The sequence below is a fragment of the Syngnathoides biaculeatus genome, chromosome 2 (genome assembly GCF_019802595.1).
Source record: "Syngnathoides biaculeatus isolate LvHL_M chromosome 2, ASM1980259v1, whole genome shotgun sequence".
NCBI classification, from domain to species: domain Eukaryota; kingdom Metazoa; phylum Chordata; class Actinopteri; order Syngnathiformes; family Syngnathidae; genus Syngnathoides; species Syngnathoides biaculeatus.
Genome location: NC_084641.1, coordinates 4977249 through 4998920, shown reverse-complemented (window position 1 = coordinate 4998920; position 21672 = coordinate 4977249). Strand labels below are relative to the sequence as shown.

Here is a 21672-nt window from a genome sequence, read left to right as displayed (position 1 = left end):
ATTTACGGATGAACCTTCCTCTCACATTTGCCATTTACCTTGGGGGGCGATGAGTCAGCCACAACCCCAGCGACTCTTTCTTCGGACGGAAGAGGCCCCTCGGCGTCATCTCCTGCGCCTGTTTGGTCCACACTTGGACGGTGGGTGGCTGTCCTCCGTTTCACGCCCACCCTTGTGCCGTCCCATTCACTCTTATATATGTTCCCCGTGATGACTGGCGACCGGTTCAGGGTGTTGTCTGACTTTTGGCCAAAATCAGTAGGGTTAGGCTCCAACACCCTGCCTACCCTCAACAGAATAAGCGCTGTTGAAATGGATGGAGACATCTCCAATGAGAAATTATTTGTCATTTTTCAATATCGAAGAATGCCACACACCTTGGATAAAAATGTGATGCTGCAAGTAATAATGAAATAAAATCCAAATATGTACACATGTTTGTTATGTCTCCGGAGAAACAAATGCAATTGTTTTATATATTCCTACCTTCTTCTGAAGTCGCCGCTTGTGATTGGCTAACTGTAATCATGTGCCGTCACCATGTCAGATTTTGAAAAGGTTGACTAAAAGTCACACTTTTGAACATAAGTGACGGGCTTTTGAACAGTCGATGCCTTCATTTCATATTTAGACAATCCAAAAGTAACAAAATGTAATCACTTGAATTACTTCTGAGAAAAAGCTTGAAACAGTTACACTAGTACTCTACGACACTTGTGTGTCAATGTCGATTTGGCTGGCATGAGTCCACCACGTCTAACTAAGAACTCATAGAAAATCATTTAAAGGCTTCTTTTCTGTTCTCAATTTTACAGATTTTCAACCTAGAAACAAGTGATGACTCGTTTACTATTTGCCGTTTACACACACCAAAACAAAACAAAAATGAAAATAGTCATTTCCAGTTTTCCTCCATTAGAAGGAAACATGAATGGCCGCAAAGTACATAGACCCGCAAGTTCTCCTGTCCATTCAGTAAAGCTTTTTTTTTTTTTTTTAATGTAAACTGTAAATTTATATGGCGCTGCACCTTCTTGACTTGAACCAAATCAGATAGCTGTAATATATATATTTTTTTAACATATGCAGGGAAAGCAGAGATGTTTTCTTCACATTTTAGGCCACTAAAATGAGAAGTGCTCTTCTACCAAGGTTTTAGTATGTTTTTTTTTTTTGGGGGGGGGGTAATATGTGAAATTTGCCACATTTAACAGTTGAAATGATACGACGGCAGACAGAAAGAACTGGCATTAGTACAACAGCACGAAGAGGACGACGGCGAGGAGTCGGCGTCACGTCCTTGGTGCGTTTGTTCTATTCTGGTCCATGAAAAGGCATTTACAAAGACAAAAAAAAGGCATCGTATAAAGGTGTACAAAGTCACAGTATTGTAAATAGGAGGTAAGACTAATTACAAAGCCAACGTGACACATTCAACATGTTCTCAAACACTTGCTGGACAAAAGACAACAATTATGTGGAACTGTGTGAAATCAATCCGGAAATTACAACATTGAAGGGTGTCTTGTAGTAGGGAATTTTAAAAAAGTTGGACAAAATAATCCAGACTAAAACAAGAACATTTTGTGCTACAAAAAGTTTGGAGTGCCCCGAAGGGGGTGGGGAATAAAAAAGGCACTTTTAATGGTCTCGCATGTGGATCCGGAGAGCCAACCATTTTGAATTGCCTGCAAATAACCAATATTGATTGATTTCTATGAATTAGGATATATAATTGACAGGAATGGTGAGATTCATCCATCCATTTTGTGGCCACAGGCATATAATATTACTGGCAAGATTTTCCAAAAATAGTATAAATGGTAAAACTGGACCAATTGGCCACTTAAACTTGGGGACCTCCTACATCGTTCCCTAAAATGTCCACAAAATTTGGGAGTTGGAAAATGAAAGATCGCAAATGTTCACGCAAACGGTTAGCACATCTGCGTCACAATTGTGAGGACTGGGATTCAAATGCAGGCCGACCCTGCCTATGTGGAGTTTGCATGTTCTCCCTCTGCCTGGGTACTCTGGTTCCTCACGCGTCCCAAAAAAACCATGCAGAGTAGCTTAATTGAAGACTCTAAATCGCCCGTAGGTGTGAATGTGAGTGCAAATGGTTGTTTGTTTCTATGTGCCCTCTGACTAGCTGGCAACCAGTTCAGGTTGGCACTCGTGACTCGCGTGAGGAGAAGCGGTACAGAAAATGGGTGACTGGATTAAATTTGGAGCACACATTGTAAATAAGTAACCAGATTTTATGCAAACGTTATACTGTCTCTCTATGGTGGTCACCGAAATAGTACTTCAAGCACAAGATACACCTAATTTGTGCCCGCAAATGAGCATTTTGCCTAGGCTATATCAATATTGTGGTAGCAAAATAGTATTTTGAGGGCACATTAAGTCTGATTTTTTTCACTTATGGACCAAAATTTGCATCTTAGAGCCCGTCCATGCATTGTGGCTACAAAAACAATATTTTGAAAGCATCTTATACCTTATCCATGGCAACAGGTGAGTAATTTTAGAGACATAAATGAGCATTTTGTGCAGATCAACCCAGTGAGTAGCCATATAGTGAAGAAAATCAGTATTTGAGATTAGATAGATTAGATCTCCCATTTAGAAATCATGGAGGGGGCTGAAATTTTCTTCGTAGATGCATGTCCACTGTGAGAGAGATAATCTAAAAAGAAAAATCCCAAAAACACAATGTATGATTTTTTTTTAACTTTTTGTGTGATACAGCTGCAAATAAGTATTTGAACACCCGTCAATTAGCTGGAATTCTGACCCTCAAAGACCTGTTAGTGTCTCTTTAAAAGTCCACCTCCACTCCGTGTATTATCCTGAATCAGATGCACCTGTGTGAGGTTGTTAGCTGCATAAAGACACCTGTCCAACCCCATGCAATCAGTGAGACTCAAACTTGTAACATGGCCAAGACCAAAGAGCTGTTCAAAGACACCAGAGACAAAATCGTACAACTCCACACGGCTGGAAAGGGCTACAGAGAAGTTGCCAAGCAGCTTGGTGAAAAAATGTTAGAGGAATCATAAGCCTAAACATGATGGTCAATCTAAATCGGAGTGGAGCCCCATGCAAGATGTCACCTCGTGGGGTCGTAATGAACTTTAGAAAGGACCAGAACAACACGACAGGACTTGGTCAATGACCTGAAAAGAGCTGGGACCACCGTTTCCAAGGTGACTGTTGTTAATACACTAAGATGTCATGGTTTGAAATCATGCATGGCACGGAAGCTTCCCCTACTTAAACCAGCACATGTCAAGGCCTGTCATAAGTTTGCCAATGACCATTTGGAAGATACAGAGGAGTCATGGGAGAAGGTTTGTGGTCAGATGAGACCAAAATTGAACTTTCCTGTCATAATTCCACTATCGTTTGGAGGAAGACGAATGATGAGTTAATCCAAAGAACACCAGCCCTACTGTGAAGCATGGAGGTGGTAGCATCATGCTTTGGGGGTGTTTTTCTGCACATGGGACAGACGACTGCACTGTATTAAGGAGAGGATGACCGCGGCCACGTATTGTGAGATTTTGGGGAACAACCTCTTTCCCTCAGTCAGAGCATTGAAGATGGGTCGTGGCAGGGTCTTTCAACATGACAATGACCCGAAGCACACAGCCAGGAAAACCAAGTAGTGGCTCCGCAAGAAGCATATCAAGGTTCTGTCGTGGCCTAGCCAGTCTCCAGACCAAAACCCAATAGAAAATCTTTGGAGGGAGCTGAAACACCGTGTTTCTCAGTGACAGCCCAGTAACCTGTCTGATCTAGAGAAGATCTGTGTGGAGGAGTGGGCCAAAATCCCTCCTGCAGTGTGTGCAAACCTGGTGAACAACTACAGAAAACATTTGACCTCTGTAATTGCAAACAAAGGCGACTGTACCAAATAATATAATTGTTTTTCTCAGGTGTTCAAAAACCTATTTGCTGCCGTATCAAACAAATAAATTAACAAAAATCGTTTATTGTGATTTCTAGATTTTCTTTTTAGATTATCACTCTCACAGTGTACATGCACCTACAATGAAAATTTCAGACCCCTCGATGATTTCTAAGTGGGAGAACTTGCAATATAGCTGGATGTTCAAATACTTATTTACTTTACTGTATTTGTTGGTACTCGTTGGCCAAAATTTAGGATTGTGTGGCTCCTCATATCCAATTTTTTTCTATGGTCCACTCAGGCGTCCGTGGAAGGCGGGGCTTCTTTGGAACGGTCGTTGTACATGAAGGTGTGCTCAATGTTGAAGTCGGGCGGCAGCCGGTCCTTGTGGAGCTCCACGTGTGACGACATCATCTTCAGTGTAGAAAAGTAGAGGCCGCACAAGGTGCAGCGGTACATGAGGGCGCCGGCGTGTGTCTTGAGGTGGCAGATGATGGTGGAGCGGCCTCGGAAGAAGCGCAGACACACCTTGCATTGGTAGGGCTTTTCCCCCGTGTGGATGCGCAGGTGGTACGTGAACTCCCCCGAGTGCGCAAAGCGCTTCCCGCAGTAGCGACAGCGGTACCATTTCCCGCGGGCCACTTCTTGTCCTGCATTCCCATTGGTCAGGGCCCCAGAACACAAACCGTGGAAATATTTCTCCGGTAAGCCCGGGGCCGTTTCACTACCTAGGCCGCACCTCTCCACGAGACCTCCAAGTGGACGGGCCAGAGGCCGCTCTGCCTTGCGCTTGTCTAACCGTCCGGGACCCACGGGCGCTCCAACTCCGCTGCCCCCTGAGGACTCGGAGGTGCGCTGGCACACAAAGGCGGAAGTGGTGGGCAAAATCTGCGGGCATGGGAAGCAAACTGGCTCCTCCATTCCCAAAAAACTTTCCCCCCAACCGTGACCGCTCGGATCTCTTCTCGCTCCTCGGTGTCCTCAGCGTGCGCTGCCACATGCGCGTCCAGCAGGGGGCGCTCCACAAAGCAGCGGGCACAATGCGGGCAGGTGAAGACTGGCAACGAGAGGTGGGCGAGGGCGTGCCACAGCAGGGAGCACAGGGAGAGCTGGGGGGTGTGACAAACTCCGCAGCTCAGGCTTTGGGTGCACACATGGCTGAGGGCGTGCGCTCTCACCGTCTGACACAAGAGGCAACAAAACCCCCCGCAGCCCCCCCCAAAAAAGAGAAATATTGTCAATTTTCTACAAAAACAAAGTTGAGAACATTTTTGGTGTGCTCGTGTCCTGTATGGCCCATGCTTATCTCTGTTGTGTTTATCTACGTGTGACACAGACGTATTGTATGTAGCCGATGACAGTTTGACGTTGGTTCAGAAGCCCGCTCGGACCTAATTTGCATTAACTTAGCTGCTAGCCGCCATGCTATTTAGCAGTATCACCAAAACAATGAGAATGTCTCATGTCTGAGAAAGACAATTGTGTCTATTTTATTTATGAAACGACAAGTCGAAATAGTATTTTTGTGGTTACGGGGGACATAGATGGCAGTTCATCTCGCCTGTTCTAAACAGTTTCAACAAGGCATGCATTACGCTGAACAAACCTGGAAGTCTTTGCCGAGGCCTTTGGCGCACACGCCACACCGCAACTCGGGGCCTCGGCCGGGTTGCGGAAAGACGAGGGCTGAGCCGCTGTGGCGGAGGTGGCGCAGCAGCTTCTTCAGACTGCAGAAGTCCAGGCGGCACATGTCGCAGGAGAAAAGCCGCACGCCCACGTGGCCCAGCGAGTGGGAAACGGCGGCCGCGCGGTCTGGGAAGGTGGCGCCGCACAGTCCGCAGCGGCCCAGCTCGCTCACGTGGCTCTCGGCGTGCGTCCTCAAGGCGGCCGGGTTGGTGGGCAGAGAAGCTCCGCAGGCTAGGCACGGAAACTTCGCATCAAAACGAAAAGAGCACAAAGTGGGGTTGCTGGACAATGTGGAACTTTTCGCAGTATTAGTGAACAACGGGAACTACTTTGTGGCACGAACTGGTCGACTGATTAAAAATTAGACATGGTGAAAAAGAACTAACCATGACTGGAATAAAAGTTTCTGTGTTAGGAGTCATATTCTCTGAAAAATGGCCAAGGAATCGTAAATTCTGCCAGGGTATTTAAACATAAGATCAGAACTGTAGAAATATTTGCTTTCTTTACAGATCAAGTGAAAACAAGTGAAAAATTTCCCTTTTGACAAAAGTTGTACTGAAACATAATTTATCATTTGAAATGTTCCTGATCAAGACAAATATTACCTGGTTGCTTGACTTGCTTGTGTCGCCGTTTTCCACGCAGACGAGGTCGTCTTCATCCTCCTCGTCCTCCTCCATGAATGGGTCGTCGTCGCTCACTTCGATGACCTCCCCTCCCAGCCGCTCCCACCGCTCCTCCTCTGACTGTTCGATGGCGGTGTCATATGGCACCGCCCGCCGCTCCTCGCTGGCCCGTGGAATCGTCGACTCTTCTGCCGATGGGGAGGAAGTTGGCGCTCCGAGCCGAGATAGAGAATCAGGGAAGGAGCAGGAAGCGGATGGCTGCGTGTCGCTCGTCATCTCGGAAACTGTCGACCCGCCTCTAACCGCATCCTCCTCCGCTGTCTGCTCTGCCTTTAGCTGGAGCTCAGGCCCCGGGGGTGGCACCTCGCCGCTTAAAAGCGTCACCATTTGCCCATAACCTAGACGAGTCTGAAAGTCTTCTATTTTCAAGTCCGTAGATGCGCTGCCAGCTGGAGATTGGCATTCCGCCGCCAACGTGTCTGCCTGGACACGAGGCGAAGGGGCCGCGGCGGTATTCAGGGCGGCCGAAGGCGATGGCGACAAGGATGACGCGGTGAAGGAGCAGGCAGAAGAGTCGGCCGGGAGGTCTCTGAGGCCGCCTGCCCTGGGGCTAGCGGACACAGATCCCCGCAAGTCCGGGAAGGTGGCGTGGCACGCCCTCACCAGCTCGCTCACGCCCAGCCTCTCGGCCAGTTCGTAAAGAACCCCGACATCTATGAGATCAGTCAAGATCTCCCCGGTGTACATGAAGTTCAGCACCTTTTCAAAGCTGGCAGGGGAAATAAACTCCAGCGAGAAGATGTCGGTGGGCGCAGACGGTGCCCGGGTGAACAGGTCGCGAAAGTAAGTGCCAGCGCAAGCCAGTACGGCGCGGTGCGCCGCAAACGTGCGCTTGCCCACTTGCAGGAAGACGTCACAGTAGCGGCCGGACCGGCGGCAGCGGTCCAGCTCAGCGAGGAGGGTACCAGCGTGGCCGGGACCCTGGAGCCGGATCCTCATCCCTCCTGCTGGGCTATGCGCCAACTGATGGAGGACAAATGGGTCAGGGATAATGTTTTTTTTTTCCAGTGAATGTAATTTATCATCCAGTCACCCCAATTCACTGGGATGTGCCAAAACCATTATCAGAGAAAATGCATGACAGAAAGAGGGACCATTACTTATTTCTTGATTGATAGAGTTGTGATTGTTGTTGATTTGTTTTTAAATATTCAGTGCGGTTCTTTAATTAAATATCTCAAACTTGGGGTTATGTTCCATAACTTGGTAGTCAACAAAATTATGTACATTACACACTAACATACATATACTGTGCATGCGCCACCGCTGTTGTAGGTACACACGCCTGACTTTGGTGCGGGCTGCGTTGGATTGATTACCGCTCAGTGATGGTGCCGATATGAGCCCTGTGACTGACTGGCGATCAGTTCAGGGTGTAATCTGTTTTCTAGGCAGAAAATTGGGGCATTTTTTTTCTATAAAAAGCGGCATGGTTCCTTATTTAATTCCTACAACCGCTAATATTAATCTTGTTTAAAGCCTTCTTGTTCTCTCAACTTTGATATAAAAACGATTTGCAACAGTCACATATCTACGACAACATTTAGATGTGCAAGTGCAAAACGCCGAGCTCTAAGACAGAATTACGTCACTAGGACCGCGTGTGCAAATGTTTGTAAGGAAGACAAAAGCCAACGGAGATGGTGAGCATGCAAACGCTGACTTACCCTTCGCCATTGTATCCGTGGGGGGCGACGAAATCGCTCCCGACGGTACGATTTTGTGTTTACAAGCGACCCAGACGGCTCTGACGTCATCAGCCTTTGACCATTAACACATTCTCAACACGAGTCGCGTTCTTGATGACATCACTACATGGAATAGCGCTCTCTTCAGGTACTAGACAAAAACGCACCTGAAAAATACAGGACCGTCTCGAACTTTTGAAGAGATATTGAACAGTGTTTGTCCAGCTTTTACATAATCTTAGTACAGTAATCCACCCATCCATTTTTTGAGCCGTTTATCCTCAGAAGGGTCGTGGGGAGTCCTGGCGCCTATCCCAGCTGTCAAAGGGAAGGAGGCGGGGTACACCCTGAACTGGTTGCCAGCCAATTGCAGGACATATAGAGACAGAAAACAGTCACACTCCCAATCACACCTAGGGGCGATTTAGAGTGTCCAATTAATGTTGCGTGTTTTTGGGATGTGGGAGGAAACCAGAGTGCACGGGGAGAACATGCAAACTCCACACAGGCGGGTCCGGGATTGAACCCGGGACCTCAGACCTGTAAGGCAAGTGCTTTCCAGCTGCTCCACCATGCCACCCTAGTACAGTAATATAATAAATAAAAATGTCCGACTGCAATGGACAATGAGGACTGCCAGATAAATCGTCAGTACCCCCCAACCCTTCAGGACTTGCACACTGCAGAAGGAAGAGGCATGCAAAATCCTCCTGGCGCCTCCACATCCCGGTCATCATCTCTTCCAGCTCCTCCCTCAGGCAGCAATCGGAGATCCATCCATCCACCCGCGAACCGTTTATCCTCACGCGGGTCGCAGTCTTCCTGGAGGCGAGCTCAGCTATCTTTGGCCAAGAGCCAGGGTACACTCTGAACTGGTCACCAAGCAATCGCAGGACACATAGAAACAATCAACCATTCACACTCACATTCATGCTGATGGACAATTTAGTGTCTTCAATCAACCTACCACGCAGGGTTTTGGGATGTGAGAGAAAGCCAGAGAACCTGGACAAAAACCCACCCACAGTTAGGGAGAACAAGCAAGCTTCACACAGGCCAGGATTTGAACCCCAGTCCTCAGAACTGTGAAGTAGATGTGCTATATATATATATATATATATAAATCTATATAAATATATATATGATTTTTTTTTCTGAACCGCTTATCCTCACAAGGGTCGCGGGAGCTAACTTTGGGCGTAAGGCGCACTACACCCTAAACTGGTCACCAGTTGTAAGGGTAAATTGTGAGTTTTGCCTTTCAGTTCAGCTCCTTCACCGGAACAACAAACTGATACAGAGTCCACATCACTGACGCTGCACGGATCCCCAAGTCGAGGTACCTCACTCATGACCAAGGCCCCAAGATGCTTGAATTGGACACTTGAGCAGGATCTCATTCCGACCTGAAAAGGCCACGCCACCCTTTTCCGAATGAGGACCACAGTCTCAGATTTGAAGGTTCGCAGCCAAGTATGAACCAATTAAGATGAAATCCCAAGTTCATCACACTCCGCTGCAAACTGCTCCAGTGAGAGGTGGAGATCAATGCTTGATGAAGTCAACAGTTCCACATGATCTGCAAAAAAGCAGAGATTACATACTAATTTCACCATACCGGACCCCCTCTATACCTAAGCTGCGCATGGATATTCTGGTATAAACAGAATCAGTGACAACGGGCATATTGAGTGAACCCCAATGTACAGGCGCCAAGCCGGGATTCCGATTCTGATCAATCAGTATACCCACACTTGCTCGGCACCTCTCACAGTGAGCAACTCCAGATTGGAATAAAGTCCAAAGCCTCTCAAGAGGACTGTTACCAGAGCCCAATTTGTGTGTGGAGCCAAGCTGAACTATGTCTAGTCGGAACACACCAGGGATCCTTTGCTGTCAAAGTGATGACGTTCCATGTTCCGAGTCACAGCATCTGTCGCTGTGGAGTGGAAAACCTTCAGCCACATCCAGGTCATACTACATCTGCTCCCTATGGCCCCTCCAACTGGTGGTGAGCCCATGGGAAGGGGGACCTACGTTACCCTTTCGGGCTGAGGCCGGCCAGGCCCAAGAGTGCAAGCCCCACCAGCGGGTGTTGGGCTCCGAGCCCCACCTCCAGGCCTGTCTCCGGGCAAGGGAAACATGCATTCATTTATTTTGTCCATTAAAGGGGTTTTTGTTGACTTTGTTTTTCTGTTCCCTCATCTAGGACTTTTTGGTCAAGGGTGACCTTACCAGGGTCATTAAGCCCCAGACAACTTAGCATGTAGGGTCACTGGGACACACAAACCCATCCACCACGATAAGGTTGACAGCTCCAAGATGGGAGTTAAGTTAGTTTCTCAATGAAACTAACTTAACAATATGTCATCAACAGAATACAACATTTTTTAAAAAGTTTATTTAATTCTGTTAACTACTTGCGGTAGCTCACGGGGGATTCGCTTGACCACAAAGTGTCCGAAATAACAACGCTTCATTCGTCACTCTAAGAACTCACGGGGTAGACCAACACAACAGGAAATTGATATCAATAATGGAATAGCTTCTCCTCATCTTCAGTCATTTTTGAATGTCCCAAAGGAGATTTCAGTCCATACATTGTATACTGTATTGTCATGAAATTATAAAAAGATAATGAAAAATAAACAAGTGAACAGATGCTTTTAAAAACAGCATTTACGAAATCATTTAAAAAACTGCCTGATCACTTTCTATTGTATAATTTGTTACAGTGAATACAGTGTGTCGATTCGTTTACTATATTTTAAAACACCTTATCTTTGAACAGTAACAGAAACATACATTGACATATTTCATGTTACAAAGTAGTCCATCTTCTAGAATTACTTACACCAGTTGACCCCGAGTGCTTCTTAAGGCCAAGGCCACCATCATAAGGAGGCGACAGACGCGCGACAGGGAGACATATTGTATTATAGCTTCACGTCTCATTTGCTAAGACAAAAAAAGAAACCGTTCCTCAGCAGACTTGAACAGTTGAACAGATCCCCTCGAGCCAAATTATTGCACTTGTTCTGGAGAATGTCAAACACGAGCAGATCGTCGGCTTCGGGGAGTCGACGGAAATCATCCGGGATGAGCTCGATGACGATAACGACTGCCGTCAGCACAACGAAAAAATATTGCTTCAGGTGGTTTGATATGTTGCTCAGTCTTCAGACACGCTTCGTTTGACTTCATACCAGAGGTGGGAGGACGTCACATATGTACAAGCCATAAGTAGGTCTCAAGTGTCGGGCTGCAATCATACCAAATGCAAATTTCACTGTTGCCGTGATTACATACAAACTCAATAGAAATTCATAAATAGAAGCAAATTGAAGCAAGATAAAGCAAACTGTGCATGTGGTGTTGAGCAGACGTGCACAAATGTGCTTTTTGCATTTCACTCCACTTGGTAAATTCTAACTCGAGACATAAATTAGTTTGACACAGAGTCGACTCGCCACACCCAATCAGCATTTGGAATCCACACAACATCCTGGAGTGGTTGAGCACAACAATGAAGAATAAAATGATTGTCACTGTTAGTGGCCACACTGAAGTTTTTTTGATAACTCCTGCTACTGCTAATACGGAGACCGTACGAAAAAGAGTGCGGGCTGGAGAATGGCGAGTTGGATTATCTGGTAAGTATATGTACAGTATATGTTACTTGTTTACCCCTCTCGTATTTTACTGTGACCCATGTTAGCAAAAGCATTAGCCAAACACCATGCTAAGGAAGTGAAGAAGCGCGTCCAAGCAGGTTGGAACATGTGGCGGAAGATGTCTGGTGTGTTATGTGACAGAAGAGTCTCTGCTAGGATGAAGGGCAAAGTTTATAAGATAGTGAGGCCAGCCATGATGTACTGATTAGAGACGGTGGCACTGAAGAGAGGACAAGAAGCAACGCAAATGAAGATATCGCAGTTCTCTCCAGGAGTGAGCAGGTTGGATAGGATTAGAAGTGAGCTCATTAGAGAGACACCTACGGTTAGGTATTTCGGAGGCAAAGTTAGGGAGCGCATACTTGGATGATTCGGGCATGTCCAGAGGAAAGATAGCGAGTACCGTACATTGATAGAAGGATTATGAGGATGAAGGGGTCAGGCAAAAGAGTGAGAGGAAGACCAAAGAGAAGGTTGATGGATGTCGTGAGGGAAGACATGAGGGCAGTTGGTGTTAGAGAGGAAGATGCAGGAGATAAGGTGACATGGAAAATGTGAAGACGCTGTGACCAGGAAAAGAAGATATGTAGTTTCTTTCACAAACAAAACAGATGGCAAACTGTCTTGAAAAGGCAGTTCAAGATGTAGGGATTTGCCATGTAATAAAAGATGGTTTATTTGTTACGGAGCCCACGCTTAAAGGTAAAAATTAGGCATTTCACAGTTGTGGTGCTACTGTGAGTGGTGTGCTTCGATCATCCCAACAGAGAACACTACACACAACGATTCAGTTCCACAACCAATGGTGAATCCAGTCCTCCAAGACAGAATTCTCGTGTGATCACACTAATCGTTTACAAGACCAAAGAGGAGAGACTTCTGATATGTTGCGGTGATGTTTCCCAGGTGGTTCTGTCGGGGGCAGAGGTGGGTGTGTTGTAGAATGGCGATGCTATCAGTAAAAAGAAAGTACTATTTGCCATCTGGTAATGCAAAAAAATGACCGGGTGGGGGATGTTTGTTTTGATTTATGACCCCTTACTTGTTCGTCAGTCAGGTCACTCCTTGATTGGCTACATTCAGTTTCAAGTCCCAATCCATGCAGTGCGAGCTTGGGACAAGTTGTCTTTACTCACACATGAAAAGTTTTGTTTATCAATATTGAACCTGTTCAATGTTTATGATTGTTGGCCTTTGACCAGTTTGGGACTCTAATTGGAACAACAACACAGTCAGCCTTACCTCAGACCACAGGATCCTTGAGGGATCATCTTAGAGGACAGGAAGAGGTAATATTAGGACCAAGAAAGGCAGACTGTTTTTACTATATGTATGTACCAGAACTAAGACAAGCAGAGTCTCAAGAACAACAGGTCAAAGTCGTGTCAAAGTTTTAGCCAAGAAAGTATGAAGTCCTCAAATTAGTGACTTAGGTCTGACCCAGGTCAAGTCATGTGACCGTAATCCCCACCTCTGCTTAATAGGCCAATGTTTTCTCTTGCGAGCCACTCGAGTGTGATTAAAGTTTCGCAGCAGCGTCCATGACCGGACGGTCGGGCTACGGGGTGTGTTTCCTGGAGCTGCTGCAGCCCAGGCTGGCGGTGCTGGAGCGGCGGGAGAGGACGGGTGTGGCGACGGCAGGGGAAGTCTCATTGGAGCAACCGTGTTGGCGTAATAGATCAACGCAGCCTTTGCTCCCGCCTTTTCTCGCCATCATCATGGCTGTCTGACCCTGGTGGTCCCTCGATTTCACGTCAATTCCGTACTGCAGGCAGAGAAATGATACCGCGTGATGATGTATATTCAGCGAAAGTTCATTTATAGAATACAGATAGCAACCCCGTGAAGGGGAAGAAACTACGCGTTCCGAACATTTGGATTTAGACTGAGTTTATCATTATTCAGTTATGCAGAAGTGTATACGGAAGGAAATGTTGTAGCATCTCAAATCGAATAGATTCCACTGTACTGGAGGTTTCCAATCACTAGAATGAGAGATGAGAAGAAGAAACACACCCAAATGAGGAGTTGTGTCATGACCACGTCCCCCAGCAGGCAGGCGGCGTGCAGGGCGGTGCTGCCTTGCGGGGCCGTCCCGACGGCGGGTAGCGGCGAGTTAATGAGCTCCTTGTTGCTGTGGGCGAGGAGAAGCAGGAGGCGCGCCAGGTCTCGCTCGGTTACTGCCGACAGCAGCCGTGCCGGCAGGCTGTCGTCAACACGCGGCTGGAGGGGCGGCACGAACGCCCGTTGTTCGTACTTCGCACGAATCCACGACTCTCTCTCTTCGCTTGAAAAGAAAACGGGAAAAAGAAAGTCACGCACATCGATACACACACACAAAAAATATACAATACTTTGTTAGGTTGGACTTTGATCATTAGTGAGAGCGCATAAGGAAGGTATTTAATTTTATCGCCAAATGTATTACAAATAATATGCATCTTTATTCATCTATGCCAGTGATGTATGATGACTGGGAGAAGCATTAAATGCTCTTTCACCCGATGGTAGACTGGGCTGGACTGTTCATGAAGTGTTTCTCTCGTAATGGAGCCAACACACATTTTGTGAGAAAGATCTCACCACCAATCCAAAACGTTGCAAAAGTATACAGTGCATACTGAAATAACGATGATTTCATTTTAATTTGCTCACAATTGTACTTAAAATCGTGACATTTTTCTGTTGCATGAGTGAAAACAGGTGACCGGTTGATTGTACCTTCTGCCATCGAGATCGAAGAGCAATAGTTCTGTAATAGTTCTGGGATCGGTAGTTGAAACTTAAAGTTCAAGTGTCATCCCTATAAACATTCTAAAATAGATATTGTAATGAAAAATACATATAACATTATTCACTTTAATGTCTATACAAAAAAATAAATATGAGCAGAGATTGCGTCATCCATGCGCAAAGTTGCAGAAGTGTCATTCGACGACATCAAAGTGGTTGCCATATTGGCTGCATCCCCTGTCTGTGACGTCACCCTGGACATTCGCCATTGAAAACACGCGGTGGACCCTACTATGGGACAGGAACACGCCCCTTCTGACACGGAAGCTATTTTCGAAGAGAACATCACACAACCGAGTGAAGTTACCAGGGCAATATTACCCTATTCTTTCGAGCCATATTCAGATGATATGCGATCACGGCCAAACCGCCACCCCGTGTGATCCACTTCCGCCGCATAGATGAGCCATTATAGCCCAACGCTGCGACGAGCCATTCTGTGGCTCTTCGTAGCCGGCCGAGGTGGCTCATATTCGGCGCCGAGGTGGCTTATCATGGAGCCTGATGCGCAGCCTTCGCCAAAGCCGTGAACAGCGTATGCGGCGCCTCAGCCGGGGTGGCTCGTTTTCGGTGCCAAGGGGGCTTATTACGGACCCGAGCCGGGCTGCTTTACGGCGTTGTTCTTAGCTGCCGCCGTCCGCGATGAACATCGTCGAGCTGGGGCGCTTTACGGTGTTGTCGTCGCACGCGGCTGAGTGCAGCATTGTCGGCAGTGTTATTCAGAGCCGCCGCCATCCGTGAGCCCGACGCGCAGCCTTCGCCGAAGCTGTGAACGGCGTACGCGACGCCACGGCAGGGGTGGCTCATTTTCAGCAGCGAGGTGGCTTATCACGGAGCCGAGCCGGGCTGCTTTACGGCGTTGTTCATAGACGCCGCTGTCCGCAATGAACAACACCGTCGAGCTGGGGCGCTTTACGACGTTGTCGTCGCACGCGGCTGAGTACGGCATTGTCGGCAGCGTTCTTCAGAGCCGCCGCCGTCCACCAGCCCGATGTGCAGCCTTCGCTGGCAAGGCGACGCAGCAGCCTTCACCGGCGTCGTCCGACACGCACATCAACACATTTAGCACGCCTGTCATACGTACGCAGATCTTTTGTTACGTTATGAGAGACGGATTACGTGGTCCGCCCCAAACTATTGTTTTTTTTTAGTAGCTGTGTACACACCAACCTGTCATTTGGAACCCACAAACCTCCCGTCCTCTGCACCCGTGCAATCCATTTTTCATGACGAACCAGGTCTCTTGCAAACTTATGAAGTGTACGTCCATTCTCCTGAGTGTTCAAGCAATGTCCAGCAATGCAACAAGCCAGCATTTTGGCTAACATGAAGGATCAACGAGCTACCTTTCCGGAGGTAAAACTAGACTAAACTAAACATGCGAGACTGCTTGAGGGCGGTTCTGCCATGTACGTCACTTCCTGCTTCTTTTCGAAAACAAATCCCTCGAGAGGATTGTCATGGCGGGAGTTACAAAAGGCCATATATGTCAAAATCATGTTTTGTGGTGAAAAAAACGCATGGGTCCATGTCAGCTGCCATTTTTCCATTAATAACATACTAAAAATCATGCATTTCATGACAGTGGCCCTTTAAGGTACGAAGTGAGATTGAATAATCAGCATTCCTCACGGCAATGGTTGGGAATCACTGGACTAATTCATCTTCAGCAGAACGATTATAATTTCTTTTACACATAAATTTATTATAGTCATTGCACGCGGCTGAGTGCAGCATTGTCGGCAGTGTTCTTCAGAGCCGCCGCCGTCTGCGAGCACTCACCATATCGTGGTGAATGATTTTTGTACTATTTTGTGGGTTTTTGCAGTGATCATTGACATTGACATTAGCTGATGAACACGAGCCAGAAAAGTCAAGTAAGTCGAATCCAAAATTGTCCACCTTTTCTTGATCCCGCAAGGCTCCCAAAGGCGCACCCACCGTGAAGCCGCCGGCGTGGGTTTGACCCTGCCCAGAGTGCAGCCCTCCCAGATGCTATTGGCCATGTGGTTCCCGATGGCGGACAGCACTTGCGTCAGCTCTCCGGGCCAGTCGTCGAGGTCCAGCGAGCGCACCCGAGACAGGTGAGTGCCTAGGTTCCGATGGATTCCCGAACACTCGATGCAGATCAGTGCACCCAGGTTGAGACTGGCCCAAGTGGGGTCTGCGGAGAGATAGGAGTATTAGAGGAGTGATGGTCCTTCCTCATTTATAGTAGTCATACACCAAAGAATTGCCTGGTTTTGATTTTGCTTTGCATCTTTATTTATATTCATCATTCGTTTTACAATATGTTTAGAGCATATTATGCTGTTTTAGAGCATGATCTCACGTACAGTATGCTAACATAACAGATATTGGATAAAAAACACACTGTTGGGACTGACTAATGGGCCAAAAAGTAGTTTCTATTTGTCATGTAAACATACAAAATGACAGAGTCTGTTAGGTCCATAATTGGCTACAGTTGTTTATTGGCGCTGTGGCGCAATGTGGCCTGAGAATGGGGCCGATGTATTTCTGCGTCGCACATATACAATCTGACTAAATTCCGTTCCAAAAGATGTGCCTCCCGTGCCTACGGGGCGATCATTTTGAATGTGAGGCATTGTCGTGCCGCCCATGTGATGATGGCACATCTATTGTCTTTTCTGCAATGAGCGATTTACAAACACTTTGTACTGGACACTTTTGGCCATGAAAAAAAACCAATAGTTTTATATAGTTAGCTGGGATTTTTATCCAACTGTGGTATCTCACTCAAACCACTAGGCTGGACTACATCAAATAATACATTAATCACAGGTGAAGAAGAAAAGGACACAAAAGAGAATGTTACTTAATGTCCAATTTCTGCTACAAGTGCCCAGATCAGTAAGTAGTGGATTTAAAAAAAAAAGAAATAAAAGACTTATTCTTGAGAACACTACAATAACTAAAGCAGACTGCAATGACGGTAGGACACCCGAAACCCGAGCGCGGTTATATTGTCCATCTATTATTTCATTGAGTACTGCTTGCTTAAAACTAGATGTGGCCTGAAAGTAAAGTAAACTTCAATTGGACAATAAAGCTGCAGCTTGAGAGGATGGAGATGGAAGCACTCACTTGGTGCTTCACAGTCCACACACAGATTGTTGCCTTTGGTGTTCCGAATGGCCTGCAGCGCCACTGCTTCGCTCTGGCTGCTGCGCCGCGCCTGGACACATGCACCCACGTAATCACGCACGCGCACACACACACACATGAACATCCATATTAAGTGTCAAATAAACATGAATGATTCCAGGGGTCTCAAACCCACACCCCGACGGTTTGCATCCCCCTACTTGACATTAGTATTAGTGAGGGCTGTGCATTTTTTGCAGGCCTTGCCCTGGGAGTTCAAGAAAAAAAGAAGAAGAAAAAATAAAATATATATATATATAAAGATAATGTAGTTTAGGCTTAGGACTGTTTTCGGCAGTTTATTTGTGAATTAGCAATGTTAGGGACTTAGTTGAAATGTAATTTGTTGAAAATGCATCCTGTCACCCACTTCCAGTGTTATCTTTCTCAAACACTGCTGCAAAGAGAGGTTGGCAACGAGCCCAGACAATTTCATAAAAATGTGGGAGGCAGAATGTTTTTTTGGGGGGGTTAGCACCAGGCCACCCCGCCAAATGTGTTTTATATGCACAGCAAATTTTTGGTGCTCAAAAAAGTCAACATCAGACGTCATGACTATTAAACTAGACATTCCGAGGGGTATGCAAAATAGCAAGGAAACAAGCAAGACGATTGGATCACCAATCGTTTTCTAACATGATAATAGTAAAGACCAAGAAGAGTGAATTAGTTGTGCTTTTGTTGACTACTTGAAACCGTTTTTGTGGAATATTTGATGCAGTCCACTGCTTAATTTAGTCTGAGACTTATGATTTGTACGTTTTCATTGTAGTGCTTGAAAACAAGCAAAGGATTTTGTAAGATTTTGTTAACCAGAAAAAAAAATAATAATAATATAATAGCATTTTTTTCCTTAGTTTCTTTTTGTGCATAGCTTGGAAATTATTAGAATGATTCCGAATGCAGCAGGCTTTTCCCGCTTGTACAAAGTTTGTTCATTTATTAGATGTTGTATTTTCCCTTTAAAGGGGAAGGCTACTCGTTGAAAATAACAATTTATCAGATCATGTCATTGGCACTGTAACTTTAAAATAAGATTTTCATCAGATATCTTTTAAGGTTATTTTTATTGGCAATTTTGAATGTTCCCGGTCGTTGACATTTTGGGAGTCACATGAGCGGATGTGATGTGTCATGTGCTAAGCCCAAGGCTTAGTTACGTTCCTACACATTTATTGTTAGCGCCGATTTCTCGGATTTATCCTCATCTGATGAAGAAATAGAAGTTCAGGAAGATGGAGGAATACGTCCATACAGATTTGAACCTGCGGTTGTAAATGTTGAATATTTGGATGGTTCTTCAGATGGGAATGACACAGAGTCTGACGAGCGAGCTACACCACCAAAGCTCGGCTAATGGCCTCCCCCAAAGCTGGGCTCGCGGCCACCGCCAAAGCTCAGCTAACGGCATCTGCCACCGCCGAAGCTCGGCTCCCGGGCTCCGCCGGAGCTCGCCTCGTGGCCTCCCATACAGATTTGAACCTGTGGCGGTCAATAATGTTGAATATTTGGATGGTTCTTCGGATGGGAATGACGCGGAGTCTGACAAGCGTGGTTCGGTGGCGGGGCCCGAGCCGAGCTTTGGCGGCGGCAAAGGCTGTTAGCTGAGCTCGCTCGTCAGACTCTGGGTCATTCCCGTCCGAAGAACCATCCGAATATTCAACATTTACAGCCACAGGTTCAAATCTGTATGGACGTATTCCTCCATCTTCCTGAACTTCTATTTCTTCATCAGATGAGGATGAATCGGAGAAATCAGCGCTGACAATATCTGTATAGGAACGTAACCAAGCCTCGGGCTTAGCACATGACACATCACATCCACTCATGTGACTCCCAAAATGTCAGCGACCGGGAACATTCAAAATTACCGATATAAACAGCCTTAAATGATATCTGATGAAAATCTTGATTTTAAAGTTCCAGTACCAATGACATGACCTGTCTGACACACTGTTATTTTCAATAAGTGGCCTTCGCCTTTATTAAGTTCTAAGAACGTGTACCTTGTTTCTGCCACTCTCACACGACTGCAGGCTAGCCAAGATCTGACTCTCAATGGCTGACACCCACGAGTCTCTCTCCTCTAGACTGGGAGCTTCAAAGTGCCACGTCTGTCCAGTAAACGACACGATGATAAAGTCAGCATTTTCTTCATCTGAAAGATAAACAGTGCACATGTCAACAAGCGATGTCTTCTGTGCGTCCATTTCAAGCAAGCCAGGAAGAGACCGCGCATGCAGATGTGTCGAACGAAGGCAAAACTGCCCATGTTGCCGTGACAAACGAGACAAATGGAGACATCGGGCTCGGCGATCAAGATGTCAGTCAAACACGGGAAACGTGAGCGCAAACGTTACCTGTCTTGTTAATGTTTCTCAAGCTACCAAAGCTCTTTAGCTTCCACATTTTGCGCTTGGCTGCAGAGTGAGAGACGGGCGCAGAGGCAGAAGACAAAGCGGAGCAAGAAGGTGCAGATGTTAGAAATAGGCTGAGGGAACAAGTTCAGAGACAGCCACATTTAACTACACAGAGAGAATTACAGAAGATTAAAATGGGATCTTTTGAGATTAATTTGTTCTTTCGTCCATCGATTTTCTTTAGCACTTCCATATTAGCTTTGCGGGCGCGCTGGAGTCTGTCCCGGCTGACTTTGGGAAAGAGGAAGCACGAGAAAACTGATGGAACGAGGGTGTCGGCACATGGTGTTGCAAACAGTTGCACACGAGAGGCCGACATTTTTTAGGAACCCCACCAGGAACTTCAAATGCCTTCTAAAGGCGCAGAGCCAGGGGGGCAATGAGTATACCCATAACTACTCAGCGCCTCTCACTATGGCCAATTCCAGAATGGGAGAGAGTCCAACCCCTCTCAAAAGGACTGGTACTACTGGTATTTGAAACTGAAGTCAAGACTATCTGACTGACAAAATGTGTGTTCAACTGCAGGAGGAGTTAAACACACATCCGTCACCCATTATGATATTATATAATCATAATGGGTGATGGGTGTCCTGTCGGTGGTGAATGGTCACCGGATTGGAGGGTCGGAAAGATAAAAATATTAAGGGAACCAGTTGGAGTGCTTGCGTGCAGATGACCGAGGTGGGAGGAGCATATCGATGTGGTGCAAATAAAGCAAATGCATAATCAGTGTGCATAAATAACCCAGCGATGAAAGTCTTGCGAGGGACTCAGGTCTGAAAGTCACATTGCTACGAATGCTAGGCTGTTCCACTCTTCTATGCTAGCAGACACTGATATGGACTGATCATAGTCAAACTGTTTTCCATATTAAAATTGGGGAAGATGAGCTTTCTAATCAAGGCAAAGGTCATTTAAATGTCACATAAAAATGAAAAAAGACCAACTAGAAGACCTTGCAAAGGACATTTTGGTCATTTTCAACCAAAATTATTTTACACGCCTGTTAAGAGTATCTCAAAGATTACAAAAATGTAATTAAAAAAGTTATGGAAGGGGAACTTTATGAAAGTTTGAAACTCACATTCAACAAAATGTTCACACCTGAACTCGAGACCCCTATTGACAAATTAATAAGTGGTTGGCCAGAAATGGAAGCACTTGAACCAGTTTTAAATATTATATATCTTTCTCACTATGGGAGGAAGCTTGAGTACTATTCCTAGAGAAAACCCACACAAGCACTGAGAAAATCATGCAAATTCCAAAGAACTGCGAGGCAGACGTGCTAACTAATCGGCTAGAGTACTGCACCGAATTTTGGTTTCTGTATTCATATTCATGGAGAGTGTTAAATGAATTACCTTCGGCCTGCCCGACAGCTGCGTCTCCTTTCTGATTCATGCTCTTCTTCCTCCTGTTCTTCTTGCGGTCACTCATGGGAGATGATTGGCCAGCATCTTTACTAGAAAAAGGTGTGGACGCCCCTTCGAGGGCATCTGAAAGTTCAGGCAAAGTTCAGTGAATCTTCCGTCACAGAATTATTTGCAGTGCTAGGTTCTTCATATTTGTATTTCAATTCATTTTATAAAATCTTATTTTTATTTATCCATTTATTAATGGATTTCATAT

At 46.0% G+C, this 21672-nt stretch overlaps 2 protein-coding genes across 6 annotated transcripts in view; both read right to left on the bottom strand.

Moving 5' to 3' along the window:
• Positions 1-505: 505 nt before the first annotated feature.
• Positions 506-8083, bottom strand: LOC133505207 (zinc finger and BTB domain-containing protein 39). The gene is given in 5 exon segments (XM_061828237.1): positions 506-4846; positions 4849-5100; positions 5526-5849; positions 6214-7257; positions 7962-8083. Coding segments are annotated over 5 exon segments (2340 nt in total). The 5' UTR covers positions 8052-8083; the 3' UTR covers positions 506-4216.
• Positions 8084-9435: 1352 nt separating this feature from the next.
• The window catches only part of agap2 (ArfGAP with GTPase domain, ankyrin repeat and PH domain 2), a 37374-nt gene continuing 25137 nt past the window's right edge, over positions 9436-21672 (bottom strand). For 3 of the 5 annotated variants that reach the window (XM_061828302.1, XM_061828276.1, XM_061828288.1), the window contains 6 exons: positions 21405-21539; positions 19624-19775; positions 17558-17648; positions 16391-16613; positions 13673-13943; positions 10397-13421 (listed from right to left, as the gene is read on the bottom strand). In XM_061828302.1, coding sequence (XP_061684286.1) covers positions 13215-13421; positions 13673-13943; positions 16391-16613; positions 17558-17648; positions 19624-19775; positions 21405-21539 — 1079 coding nt within the window. In that variant the 3' untranslated portion in view covers positions 10397-13214. Of the gene's footprint in view, positions 9562-10396; positions 13422-13672; positions 13944-16390; positions 16614-17557; positions 17649-19623; positions 19776-21404; positions 21540-21672 lie in introns of those variants that run through there. The other 2 variants (XR_009796180.1, XR_009796179.1) reach the window with 2 other exon arrangements.